Here is a 13392-nt window from a genome sequence, read left to right as displayed (position 1 = left end):
AGATTGAGGTCTGCAAACTTGCTCTCTTTCTTTCTTTTCAGTTTTGTTTTTGAGACGGAGTCTTGTTCTGTTGCCAGACTGGAGTGCAGTGGTGTGATCTCAGCTCACTGCAACCTCTGCCTCCTGGGTTCAATTGACTCTCTTGGCTCAGCCTCCCGAGTAGCTGGGACTACAGGCGCATGCCACCACGCCCAGGTAATTTCTGTATTTTTAGTAGAGACAGGGTTTCACCTTGTTGGTCAGGCTGCTCTCGAACTCCTGACCTTGTGATCCACCCACCTTGGCCTCCCAAAGTGCTGCAATTACAGGCGTGATCTACCACGCCCAGCCCAGTCTTCATGCTTTCTACTCTTTATCATATATTGGAAACACTCTTTGGTAGTCAGTAGATAATTGTATTCATTTATTTTTAATTAATTGTTTATTTTTGAGATAGACTCTGTCACCCAGGCTGGAGGGCAGTGGCGTGATCTCACTGCAACCTCTGCCTGCCGAGGTTCAAGCAATTCTCCTGCCTCAGTTTCCCACTAGCTGGGAGTACAGGTGCCTGCCACCATACCTGGCTAACTTTTTGTATTTTTAGTAAAGACAGAGTTTCATCATGTTGGCCAGGCTGGTCTCAAACCTCTGACTCCAAGTGATCTGCCCGTCTCAGCCTCCAAAAGTGTTGGGATCACAGGCATTAGCCACCGTACATGGCCCTTATTATTATTATTATTTGAGATGGAGTGTTACTCTGTCACCCAGTCTGGAGTGCACTGGTGTGACCTTGGCTCACTGCCACCTCCACCTCCCAGGTCCAAATGATTCTCCTGCCTCAGCCTCCTCAAGTAGCTGGGATTACAGGCACCTGCCACTACACCTGGCCAATTTTTGTATTTTTAGTGGAGACAGGGTTTCATTATGTTGGCCAGGCTGGTCTCAAACTCCTGACCTCAAGTGATTCGCCCTCCTTGGCCTCCCTAAATGCTGGGATTACAGGTGTGAGCCAATGCGCCGGCCATCAGTTGGTAATTTTAGATGATATCAGTGTGTACCTGGTAAAGATACCAATGATCCTTTTTTTGTTAAATCTTAACGTCAGAGCCTAGGTGCTAATTTGTAACTAGTCAGTCTTCTTCGCTTATATCATCTCTTAGAACCGCGGCCTGTGAACTGCTAAGTAGATGCCCCCTCAGGTCCCTTCTGCCAGTTCCGTTTTCTGTTAATGTGGAAGGGTGGCTGGATTGACTCGAAACCTTATTCCAGCGGACCTTATATGTTCATGAAAAAATGTGCTGAGCGCTCATTTCTGCAGCTGACAGTCTTTCACTGTTTTCAGCACCAACAGCCGTGTTTTCACAGTTCTGCGTTTCATAAGTGTGCTGTTTTTCTGGAAAAGCAGAATTAAATGTTTGGGATTAATGTGACAAGCCGTGAAAGAGGGGGTTTTGTTTTTGTTTGTTTGTTTTCCCAGGTATATGAAAGAAGGTCCTGGAATTTTCCAGGGGAGGTGTGAGAAAGTCTAGTGTTCCCACTGGCCCTGAAGGGCTGTCTTATCAGAGTCAGACACATCTTCTCATTCAGCCTAGGCTGACGTGGTGAAACGTCTCCCGCTCCAGCCCTCAGTAAACCCACCTGCAACGTGACAGTGACAAGAGGCCTCAGTCCGAGCAACACTGACCCCTAATGTTTGGCAAGATTAGGATCCATTTGAGTTCTTCTAGGAAGAGGGGAGTGCCCACTGCAATTAAAAATTTAAATGGGGCCAGGCACAGTGGCTCACGCCTGTAATCCCAGCACTTTGGGAGGCCAAAGCGGGCCGTTCATCTGAGGTTGGGAGTTTGAGACCAGCCTGACTACATGGAGAAACCCCGTCTCTAATAAAAATAGGAAATTAACCGGGTGTGGTGGCACACGCCTGTAATCCCGGCTGCTTGGGAGGCTGAGGCAGGAGAACCACTTGAAGCCGGGAGGTTGCAGTGAGCTGAGATCGCACCACTGCACTTCAGCCTGGGCAACAAGAGTGAAACTCCATCTCAAAAAAAAGCGGGGGATTTAGTGCTCTAAAGTTTAAAACAACATTTAAATTTATTTTAAATGGAAGGTTTAGTGGATGGAGGCTGGGACATAAACTCAGAGTCAGAGAGACCATCTTTGAAGGCCGTTCTCCATATTAGGATATCACAGCTAAATCTAAAGCAGGTCATGTTGGTCCCTGGTAGGGAACCCTCTACCGGCTTCCCGTGTTCCCCAGGACAAAAGCCCGACCCCTCCGTGTGGCTCCACAGCCCTGTGTCCAGGCCCCGGCCCGTGTCCAGCCTCCTCCTGGAAGCCTGCCCTCATCTCATGACTCCCTCTGCCCCAGTGACATTTGCTTTTCTCTTTTCCCAAACACCAGAACGTTTTCTGTCTCAAATCATTGTCCCTGATCTTCTGCTATGTCCCTAAATGATGATGGCCCCGTCCCTTTCTCCTTGTTCAGGTCTAGGCTCAGGCATCTCCCATGACCTCCCACCCCCAGCTGACGTCCTCTCTGCCGGTCAGTGTCTATCACGTTACTCAGGTGTTATTATCTCTGCATCAGTCACCACATCAGACACGCTCTTCTGCGTGGATTATTTCAGTGTTTTGTGTCTTCCTCCGTTGGAGGACCCACTGTCTCCATCTTGGCCACAGGACAATCCTAGCACCTGCTCTGGGGTTGTGGTTTAGATGCTGGGGTTGGGGTCAGGCTGAGGAGTCCTCAGGGGAGACCAAGGGGCTGGGGGGCGGGGTATGAGGATGCTCCCGTGTTTCTTCTGGACGTTTCATCTGTGATGGATGTAAACCTCCTGTGGCTGTTTATTCCAGTCTATATAAAGGCAGAAGGCCTCACTGAGGCCTGAAAAGCCCTACAGACCCTGTGTCCTCAGGCAGTGCCCAGGCATCCCCACTGCTTAACTCCAGCTTCCGTGTCCCCCACGCTCTGCACATCACCAGGGCCCAGTTGCCATCCTGGGCAGGGGCTTTGCCTTCTAGCAGGTGCTCAGAGTCAGGGGTCCTGGGTTTCTTCTAGGAAGGGTGATGAGAAGTTCAGAAACCAAATGGGCCATGAAGGAGGCACACCCTAAACAACTGGGGAATTTTGGAGGTCACTGTGAGAAAGAGACGAGGGAACAGTGGCAGCCTCCCTCGGGATATCCAGGGCCTCTCTTTTTCTTGGACATTCTCTGTCAGCTTAGTCCAGCCCGTCTTCATTCTGGACTCCATGGTGTCCCCTCACTGCTGGCAATTCCTTCCAGCATGGCCGATGTCCTAGACTCCATACTCGAGGCCCGTTGTCCCTCAGATGGCAGTTTGTGTCCATTCCTGCTACATCGTTTGTGTCCAGAGGCCTTTCAATCCGGTGTGCTCTGGCTGCAAGAGAAGTAGAAAAATGGGGACAAAGAAAGGAGTCCTTAGAGGTGTCGCGTGAGGTGTGGAAGCAAGGGTGGGCCTTTAGGTGGGCTGGGTGGATGCTGCATGTGCCTGTCTCACATGTGAGTGTGGGCTCACGGGGTGTGTGGTACACTTGGAAAGAAGCCTCGTGTCTGCTGTAGCACCTGGAAGTGGGCTTTGGGTGGCTGTGGGCTGCCGGATCATTTTGTAATACCCCGATGTCGCAGCTCAGGTTACCTGGGAAACAGATGCTGACACAGAGATTTGCACGCAGGGGTTTCATTGGGAAACTCATCTTCACAGTGAAGAGTACTGAAGGCAATGAATCAGGCAGAGAGAAACATCATCCTGAAGTGTAGTTGGAACCAAGGCCTAAGCTGAGCCCACTGGGAGCTTCAGCAGCAGGAGGACGTGCACCTTGGCCTGAGGGTGTGGATCCCAGAGCTGCCCCACAGCATCATTCACCAGATGATTTCTGCGGAGGCTTTGAGGAGGGCAAAAACCATCCTGAAACCCACAGAGGGACGATAGGAGAAATCTCAGAATTGTTTTCTGGGTTGCCTTTGGCACTCAGGGTATTTGCAGTTTGCAGATCAATAAGCTTTCAGTTACATTTTGGAAGATGAAAGGATAATTTGGAATGCTTCCTTTTATGCTGCTGGGGTCTCATTGGCGCCTGTGCGTTATTAGAGACATGTCTGTTTCATCGGTAGGTTTTCATGGTATTCCTGGGTGGCTGGAGTCACGAAGAGTGGAAATACGTTGTCCTGGGTCAGCGAGTCCCTGGGTGTTTATGAACATTATTCCATGAATTACTGGGGCTTGTGAGATTTCATAGCAGGGCTTCTGGATCTTTGGGAAGCATAGGGGGAATGTGGGAGTTTGTAAGCACGTCTGTGTCCAGAAGGGCAACAGAGAGGCCTAAGAAACAGGCACAGATGGTTTTCATTAGGGAGGGTTTGCTGTGGGGGCCGTGCTGAGGGAGGGTTTGCTATGGGCAGGTGCATCTCAAGAGGGAGTGGCAATCAGGGTCTCAGAGTTAGGGAAAGATTTTTCCAAGAATCAGTGTGAAATACAGTGCACAGACCTGCAGCCCAAAGACTGGGACTTATGCTGGGTCTGCCCTTGGGATGGTAAAGCTGCCACTTTCTTGCTGCCAAGCCAGTGGCCTCTCCCTGTTTATTCCAAGATAACAGAGCGTCACAGGCACGGTGGCTCATGTCTGTAATCCCAACACTTTGGGAGGCCGAAGTGGGCGGATTGACTGAGCTCAGGAGTTCACGGCCAGCCTGGGCAACACAGTGAAACCCCACCTCTACTATAAAAAGTACAAAAAGTTAGCTGGGCATGGCAGTATGTGCCTGTAATTCCAGCTACTTGGGAGGCTGAGGCAAGAGAATTGCTTGAACCCAGGAGGCAGAGGTCGCAACGAGCTGAGATAGCAACACTGCACTCCAGCCTGGTGACGGAGCGAGGCTCCATCTCAAGCAACAACAATAAAACCCAGAGAGTCCCAGAGTCACAAGGCAGCTGGGGAGCTGAGGGGCGGGGTCCTTAAAACCCACTGTGGAACGGATCTTTCTCCAGTGCGGAGGGGTCACTGGGCCCTGGGAAGGGAGTGTGAGGGTTCCAGCCCTAGTCATGGCGGGCAGACTCAGGAACTGGAGAAAGGAAGGGCTGTGTTCATCCCCACAGGGTGCCCCTCTGCCTAGGAATGTGCAGTAGAGCGAGGTAAGCTACTGGAGTCCCATTGAGGGAAAGGAGTTTTTCTGTCCACTCAACACACATCTCACCCTATGCACACACTTCTGCCTTTCCCCATCATCTTCTCTAACATGGGAAACGAATGCTTCCCCAGGTGGGTGGCTGAGGGAGAGGAGGAGTTGGTCTGTTTGTGTCTCTTCTTCGTCCCCTCCCTCAAGTCCTCTGCCTTCCTTTCTGCCGCTCTCTCTGTTCAGATCTCACTTCCTGCAGTTCTACTGTCAGTTTGCCCCACACAAGACCCAGGGATTCGGGTCTGTGAACAATATTCAAGCCAGTGTCATTGCCAAGTGAGAAATCTCAGACCGCAGGACCTTTTCTCCATCGAGGAGTCTGGGCAGAGAGAAGTCTCTCTTCTTTTTGCAGAGTTTAGGGTCTTCTATTGACCATGCGGGTGTGCTCAGCCTCAGGCAGTGACCCCAAAGTCAGCCAGATGTGTTTCTGGCTGAATTGATGCTTTCCCTTCCACCTGTTGAGTAAGCAGAGCTCCATGAAAGGCCTGTGGCTCTGCCCCTCAGCTGGTCCTGCTCAGCTCCCCCCTCACGATGAAGACTACCCCAAGGACAAACAAGACCCCTGCATTCATCAGTCCACCAAAGTAAACGCCATGAAAGTGGCCGAATATTTTGTTTATTTTTAATTATTTACTTACTCAGTTTTTACTACATCCCCATTTTAGCAATACTAACATTTCATCTATTTACTGTTATTGTGACAGAAGCTTTGTCTGTCTTAGATGCTGATCTCATGTAACATGACTCTTACAATTGTGCGTAAACAGACAATTTGGATATTCATAAGATTAAGGCATTTTTCTATTCCTCATTCATTATGCAAAGCAAAGACTAGACACTGTGGATCATCTCTCATGAGAACAAACCGACAGACAGTTGGGAAGCATCCACTGATTATGGTAGAGGTGCTCACCAGCCACCAACTGGGATTATTAAAAAGAGCAATCCAGCCTCCAAAGACAGGAGAGGGTTCAAATCATAGAAAAGCTGCAGAGCCACCGGGTCTCAGTTTCCCACGGGAACGCTGGGACTTACTACCAATCCTATGGGCGCACCCGGGGATTTTGACGTCTGGTGGGATGGGGGATTCCGAGTGTGGTTGGACAGGACTGGAAGCCCTGAAAGGCAGGTTTGAATGCTCTCCTGCCGGTGAGAAAACTGGAAGTGGATTCTGGGCGGGGGCTGTGGCCAGTGAGGGGCGGGGCTTGGGCAGTGGGGCGGGGCCAGGGCGGGGAGGGTGGAAGCCATCATGGGGTGGGGGCTGGGCAATGGAAAAGGGGTGGAAGAGGGTGGGGTGGGAGGGTGGAACTGCTGTTAGGACAGGGCCTGGACGATGGGGAGGGGGCAAGGTGGGAAGGTGGAAGCTGCCGTGGGGGTGGGACCTGGACAGTGTGGGGTGGGTCCAGTGTGGGGTGGGTAGAAGCCACCGTGGGGTGGAGTCTGGGCAATGGAAAAAGGGGTGGAAGAGGGCGGGGTGGGAGGGTGGAACTGCTTTGGGGGCGGGGCCTGACTGTGGGAGGGGGCAGGTAGGAGCCGCCATGGGGCGGGATCTGGGCAATGGGAAAGGGGTGGACGAGGGTGGGGTGGGAGGGTGGAAGCTGCTGTGGTGCAGTCTGCGCTGTGGGAAGCGGGCAGGGCCTGGAAAGGAGCGGGTTTGGGCTCTCTACTCCTCTTGGACCCCGGGCATTTTCTGCTCTGCCAGCCTTTCTCTCCACTAGGACTGGATCAACAGCATTGCACTGCTAAAAGAAAATTTCAGCTGATTGAAATTAGGCGGGGCTGCTTCCTGCGTATTTTCGGTTAATAAGCAGGGATGTTTCCTGCTTATTTTGAATTAATACAGCATTTCAAATAATTTAAGGCAAAAGAACAGAATTGTACTGGCCCACTTACTTGAAGGCTAAGGTGTTATTCCTTTTTTTTTGGAGATGGAGTTTCGTTGTTGTTACCCAGGCTGCAGTGCAATGGCGCGATCTCGGCTCACCGCAACCTCCGCCTCCTGGGTTCAAGCAATTCTCCTGCCTCAGCCTCCCGAGTAGCTGGGACTACAGGCACGCGCCACCATGCCCAGCTAATTTTTTGTATTTTTAGTAGAGACGGGGTTTCACCATGTTGACCAGGATGGTCTCGATCTCTTGACCTCGTGATCCACCCGCCTTGGCCTCCCAAAGTGCTGGGATTACAGGCTTGAGCCACTGCGCCTGGTCATGTTTCCTTATATTTCAATTGGTGATCTATTACACAGTTGTAAGGGAATTTTACATTTATATGGCTTTGAAATAAACTTGGTGCATCTAGTTTTTTCATTTAGCTGCAGTTTTCTTTCAGCAGTGAATGATGCCCCTTGTATGTGACAGGAACAGTCAGTACACCCACGGTGAAAACTGAGTGCCCTTCAGTGCTTTTTTTTCTTTTTCTGTTGGTTGTTTTTTGAGACAGGCTCTGTCTCCCAGGCTGGGGTGGCGTGATCATAGCTCACTGCAGTCTCAAACTCCTAGGCCCAAGCGATTCTCTCACTTCAGCCTCCTGAACAGTTGGGACTGTAGACATGCACCACCACACCTGGATAATTTTTAAATTTTGGGGTATAGATGGGGTCTTACTCTGTTGCCCAGGCTGGATTCAATGCCTCTCAAAGGCCAAGGTACCAGGGCAACTGTGTTATTATTATTATAAGCTTAAAATTTGTCGTATTCTAATTTTCAAATATATGCGTATTCATTATTTTTGAATTTCTCTTGGTATTATGTGTTGACAGTGTAGAAGCTTATTTTGAACCTATAATCCTAGCAGATAGCAAAGGTTAAGCCTCCCCACTGTATTTCTTCTTTTTTTTTTCCTCTGAGATGGAGTCTTGCTCTGTCCCTCAGGCTGGAGTGGCATGGTGCAATTTTGGCTCACTACAGCCTCCCCGCCGCGGGTTCAATTCTCTGCCTCAGCCTCCCGAGTAGCTGGGATTACAAGTGCAGCCATCATGCCCAGCTAATTTTTTTTTTTTTGAGACGGAGTTTCTCTCTTGTTACCCAGGCTGGAGTGCAATGGCGCGATCTCGGCTCACCACAACCTCCGCCTCCTGGGTTCAGGCAATTCTCCTGCCTCAGCCTCCCGAGTAGCTGGGATTACAGGCACGCGCCACCATACCCAGCTAATTTTTTGTATTTTTAGTAGAGACGGGGTTTCACCATGTTGACCAGGATGGTCTCGATCTCTTGACCTCGTGATCCACCCACCTTGGCCTCCCAAAGTGCTAGGATTACAGGCTTGAGCCACCGCGCCCGGCCCAATTTTTGTATTTTTAGTAGAGACCGGGTTTCACCATGTTGGTTGTCTCCAACTACTGACCTCAAATGATCCAACCCGCCTTGGCCTCACAGAGCGAAGTGCTGGGCTTACAGGCACGAACCACCGTGCCCAGCTAGAAATATTCTTTTTAAATTTATTGTGACTAGACTGGGTGCGGTGGTTCACGCCTGTAATCCAAGCACTTTGGGAGGCCGAGGCGGGTGGATCACAAGGTCAAGAGAGTGAGACCATCCTGGTCAACATGGTGAAACCCCATTCTACTAAAAATACAAAAATTAGCTGGGCATGGTGGCGCGTGCCTGTAATCCCAGCTACTCAGGAGGCTGAGGCAGGAGAATTGCCTGAACCCAGGAGGCGGAGGTTGCAGTGAGCCGAGATCGCGCCATTGCACTCCAGCCTGGGTAACAAGAGTGAAACTCCGTCTCAAAAAAAAAAAATTTCTTGTGACTATGTTAATTTTGCTTTAATGAACATTTTGTAAGCATTTAAACTCTGTATATACAAAATGGATGCATGGCTTTCACCTGTAATCAGATTCATCCCTACTGTTTTCAGTTTAATGAAGGGATCCCTAGTCAACTCATTTCTTTTCTTGAAGTCGTGGAAGTCTGGCCGGGCGCGGTGGCTCACGCCTGTAATCCCGGCACTGTGGGAGGCCGAGGCAGGTGGATCACGAGGTCAAGAGATTGAGACCATCCTGGTCAACATGGTGAAACCCCATCTCTATTAAAAATGGGCATGGTGGCGCGTGCCTGTAATCCCAGCTACTCAGGAGGCTGAGGCAGGAGAATTGCCTGAACCCAGGAGGCAGAGGTTGTGGTGAGTCGACATCGCGCCATTGCACTCCAGCCTGGGTAACAAGAGAGAAACTCCATCTCAAAAAAAAAAAAAAAAAGAAATCATGGAAGTCCATGCTGAAACTGCTTTCTTGGCAACGTAGGTACTTAGCAATATTGCACAGCACAGAACAGTCTACCTTGCAGAAGTCCCCAAATGTCTCCCAGATACTGTATCTTTTGAAGCTATGTTGATACTAATTTTCATATGCATCTCTGTGCCCTGACAGGACATCCTGCTCATTTTAAACTAAAAAATTGTTAAATATGCTATTTTTCCTGTCTAAACAATTATATTTTCAGGTGATCACCACTTTTCCATTGATGAAATCTTCCACATGTAGAGATGTGAGAGGCAAACATACTTCAAATTGGAGGTAAATTCACAGAGGTTGACATAAAATTACTGCTAGTAGATACACCATTTAATATTTGTTAATCTGGTTTTACTTTGTGTAGAGTTCATACGAAAGAGAACATCCAGCTGGGCCTGGTGGCTCATGCCTGTAATCCCAGCACTCTGGGAGGCCAAGGCAGGTGGATCACTTGAGGTTAGGAGTTCAAGACCACCCTGGCCAACGTGGTGAACCCTTGTCTCTACTAAAAATACCAAAAAAATCAGCTGGGCGTGGTGGCTCATGTCTGTGATCCAGGTTTCTCGGGAGGCGGAGACAGGAGAATAATTTGAACCCAGGAGGCAGAGGTTGCAATGAGGTGAGATCACACCATTGTACTCCAGCCTGAGTGACAGAGGGAAACTCTATCTCAAAAAAAAGAATGCCCTATAAAATACCCTTAGAATTACCCTTGAGGTGAATATAAATGCAAATGTTTTCCGAAGACTATTTTACTGGCTTCTTTTCCACAACAGATTAAAATAAGTACTTAGAAAACAGTTTTTATTTAAAAATTGTAATCTATGTTAGCGCTTTGTTTTCTCTTCTGTGTCTTCAAGTACTTCCGGAAAGTATGTAAAGTGAATTCCAAATTACATTATATGTAGAACTATTGACATAAGCATATTGTGATGACAAACGTTTATCTCAAAGGTGTTTGAGGCTGTGTCATCTCAAGAGTGGAGTGGGATAAAGGAAGAACAGTGGAATTTATTTCTATTTGTAAAAAGTTACTGCTTTTAAAAAAGGAGGTTATTGGCCCAACTAATTGTAGGCCTTAGCCCTGCTGCGGAACTGGGCAGAAGGTTGACGCTGTCCTTCCTCGGTGAGTGGCGAATGGTCATGGAAAGGAGATTCTGCTGGTCAGCATGAAATTGTACACTCCCTGCTATGCATTTCACATTCTAGTTTGCATTTCATTCACAGTTACAGGGTTTCTCTAAATGCTCAATTTTAATTGCAGAAACTTTCCTGGATTCAAACGCTGCCCCAGGCCGACCTAGAGCGATCCCAGCTCCAAGCCCACTGAGTGGCTTCAGCATCACTGGTCGTTCGCCTCCAAAGTCCTGGAAACAGACTCCTGGGAGCCAGACGGAGGGAAGCGAAGGTGCATACTGCCCCCACCCTCTCACGCCGCCCCCTTTCCCCAAGCCCTCCCCACTTCATCCCTCAGGCCCCTCCCAATTCTTGGCCCCTTTGCAGGCCGGCTGCCCGTGGTACCCTGCCCAGGCCTGGCCTGCAGGGGACCCAGCTCTTCTGGCAGATTCCTGTAGACTCTGGAAGCTGATCACTTGGAGTGAAGGCCTTACATATGTTTTCCTCTGTTTAGGTTAAAATTGGACTCCCCAGACTCCTGGACTTCCATACATGATTTCTGGCAGTCCTTAGAGACATGTATTTACTTACTTATTTATATTAATTAAGAGAGGGTCTAGTTCTGTAGCGCAGGCTGGAGTACTGTGGCAAGATCGTAGTTCACTGCAGTCTGGACCTCCTGGGCTCAAGCCATCCTCCCACTCCAGCCTCTTGAGTAGCTGGGACCACAGGTGTGTACCACATGTCTAAATAATTTTTTAAAAATGTTTAGTAGAGAGGAAGTCTCACTATGTGGCCTGAGCTGGTCTTGAACTCCTGGGTTCAAAGGATCCTCCCGCCTCAGCTGGGATTACAGGCGTGAGCCATCGCTCCAGGTCCTACAGACCTTAGTGTCTCCTTGTGGTTCTCTCATCCCCAAGTAAATTCAGAGGTGTCTAGGAGATGTCAGGGCCACTTCCCATTGGGCCACACAGGCTGGTCCTGCTCTCGGTATTTCTGCCTTCGGCCCTGTAGACACCTTTCATGCCATTTCCTTCTTCCAACCCTTTATTCATTTCCTACCCTGTGCCTTGTAAGGTCCTCACCCTCGAGGTGCATTCACCCTTCGGTGAATTCACCCCTAAGCCTCGCCCTTCATTGCTTCTGCTCAGCAGCACCGCAGCTCTGGTGCCAGAGTCCTTTCCCTGGACCTGGGATTCCACAGATACCACCCCCCCCCGGACACCCACCCATCTTGCTCTCATTGAGCCTTGTCCTTCTGCCCCGAAGGCCTCCCCCTCTTAAGCATGGCTTCCTCTGACCCAGCATCGAAAGTGACTTGAGCCAGTCTGTTCACCTCCAACGTTCTTTCGTCCCAAATTCCACCCCACTAGAAAATGTGCTTTCAGTAGGCGGGCATCTTATTCCATTCCCTTCCCTATAAATACGTGGCCAAGGGGGATCAGGAGAAAGAGAGGGGCAACTGAGAGGAAACAGAAAAACTGAGGAGGAGTAAAAAGGATGGGTGAGAACCGTGAACAGATGGCACCGCAGAGGATGGGTGGGGATTTCAGACAGACGCTGAGAGTGAAAGACAAAGCTGAGAAAGTGTGGGGTGGGGAGCAGCTGAGAAATAGAGAGAAAAGCTGCGTCTCCAGAGAGATGAAGGACAGCAAGATAGGGAGAGGGGTAGAAAGGGGGAGGCTCCTCAGGGAGTGGGGGAGAGAAGGGGGGATTTGGAGCTAGGGCAGAGAGGGCAGCGTGGTGCTGGGACAGCAAGAGGGGACAGCTGGTGACAAGGAGAGCAGAGGGAGAACCACAGCAGCACAAGGCCTGGGATCTGGGATGCCAGAGAGTGGGGATGGGGAGGTGTAGCCGGGAAGAGGGGATTTAACAGGGGGAGCAGATGGGGAGCAAAGTTGGGGAAGAAAGTGGCAGAAATATGTGGAGATTGGGATTGAGACAATGAAAAGATGGGGCAGAAAGAGGAATAAGAGGTGAAGGAAGCTGTAAGAACGGAGCAGAACAGGTGCAAGAGAAGGAATGGAGGGGAGAGGAGGAGAAAGAGCGGGAGAGGAGAGGGGAACACGAGGAGCAGAAGCCAGGGAAACAGAAGGAGCCATAGAGAGAAGGTGAGGACAAGATATGTCCAGAATGAGGGAGGGAGACACATGGGAAGGAGGAAAAAGAGGACCCTGGTTCCAGCGGGTGGTGAGTTGATTGGATATGCGTGATTTAGTTGTGACATGTTGATCTCTGTCTTTATAATCTAACATTTTAAGTATGTTTAAAATACACAGATAAATATGAGAACTGAAGAACTTTATCTGTAAGGCTGTGCATTTATAATTAACGGCATCAGAGGTTAGCTTCCACTTGTCGTCTCTTTTCAGCCAGAGGGCAGTGACTTGACTCATTCATTTGTGGGTCACCCCCTTCTTCCCTTTCCCCGGGATGGGGTTGGGTAGGGGTGAGAATATGAGTAAACACAATACTGATTATAGGCCGGGCGCGGTGCTCACGCCCTGTAACCCCAGCACTGTGGGAGGCTGGGCACGGGGCTCACGCCTGTAACCACAACACTGTGGGAGGCCGGGCGCGGGGCTCACGCCTGTAACCCCAACACTGGGAGGCCGGGCGCGGGGCTCACGCCTGTAACCCCAGCACTGCGGGAGGCCGGGCGCGGGGCTCACGCCTGTAACCCCAGCACTGGGAGGCCGGGCGTGGGGCTCACGCCTGTAACCCCAGCACTGCGGGAGGCCGGGCGCGGGGCTCACGCCTGTAACCCCAGCACTGCGGGAGGCCGGGCGCGGGGCTCACGCCTGTAATCCCAGCACTTTGGGAGGCCGGGCGCGGTGGCTCACGCCTGTAATCCCAGCACTTTGGGAG

The 13392-nt window shown here is 50.4% G+C and overlaps 1 protein-coding gene across 19 annotated transcripts in view; it reads left to right on the top strand.

Annotated features, from left to right (window-relative positions):
* Positions 1-13392, top strand: part of LOC103790061 (uncharacterized) — a 37887-nt gene that overhangs the window by 2296 nt on the left and 22199 nt on the right. For 4 of the 19 annotated variants that reach the window (XM_078361106.1, XM_078361100.1, XM_035283650.3 and 1 more), the window contains exons 2-4: positions 42-195; positions 9617-9690; positions 10673-10816. The exons of 1 other annotated variant lie outside the window; for it this stretch is intronic. Coding sequence is in view for 2 of the 18 variants with exons in the window: in XM_035283648.3 (XP_035139539.1) it covers positions 180-195; positions 10673-10816 (160 nt within the window). In the remaining 16 variants the exon portion in view is untranslated. Of the gene's footprint in view, positions 1-41; positions 196-9616; positions 9691-10672; positions 10817-11038; positions 11256-13392 lie in introns of all 19 variants that reach the window. 14 more of the 19 variants (XM_078361105.1, XM_035283648.3, XM_078361096.1 and 11 more) reach the window with 8 other exon arrangements.

This window comes from Callithrix jacchus, chromosome 22 (genome assembly GCF_049354715.1).
Source record: "Callithrix jacchus isolate 240 chromosome 22, calJac240_pri, whole genome shotgun sequence".
Taxonomy (NCBI): Eukaryota; Metazoa; Chordata; class Mammalia; order Primates; family Cebidae; genus Callithrix; species Callithrix jacchus.
The sequence above is the reverse complement of the archived record's forward strand: the minus strand, read 5'-3'. Positions and strand labels throughout refer to the sequence as shown.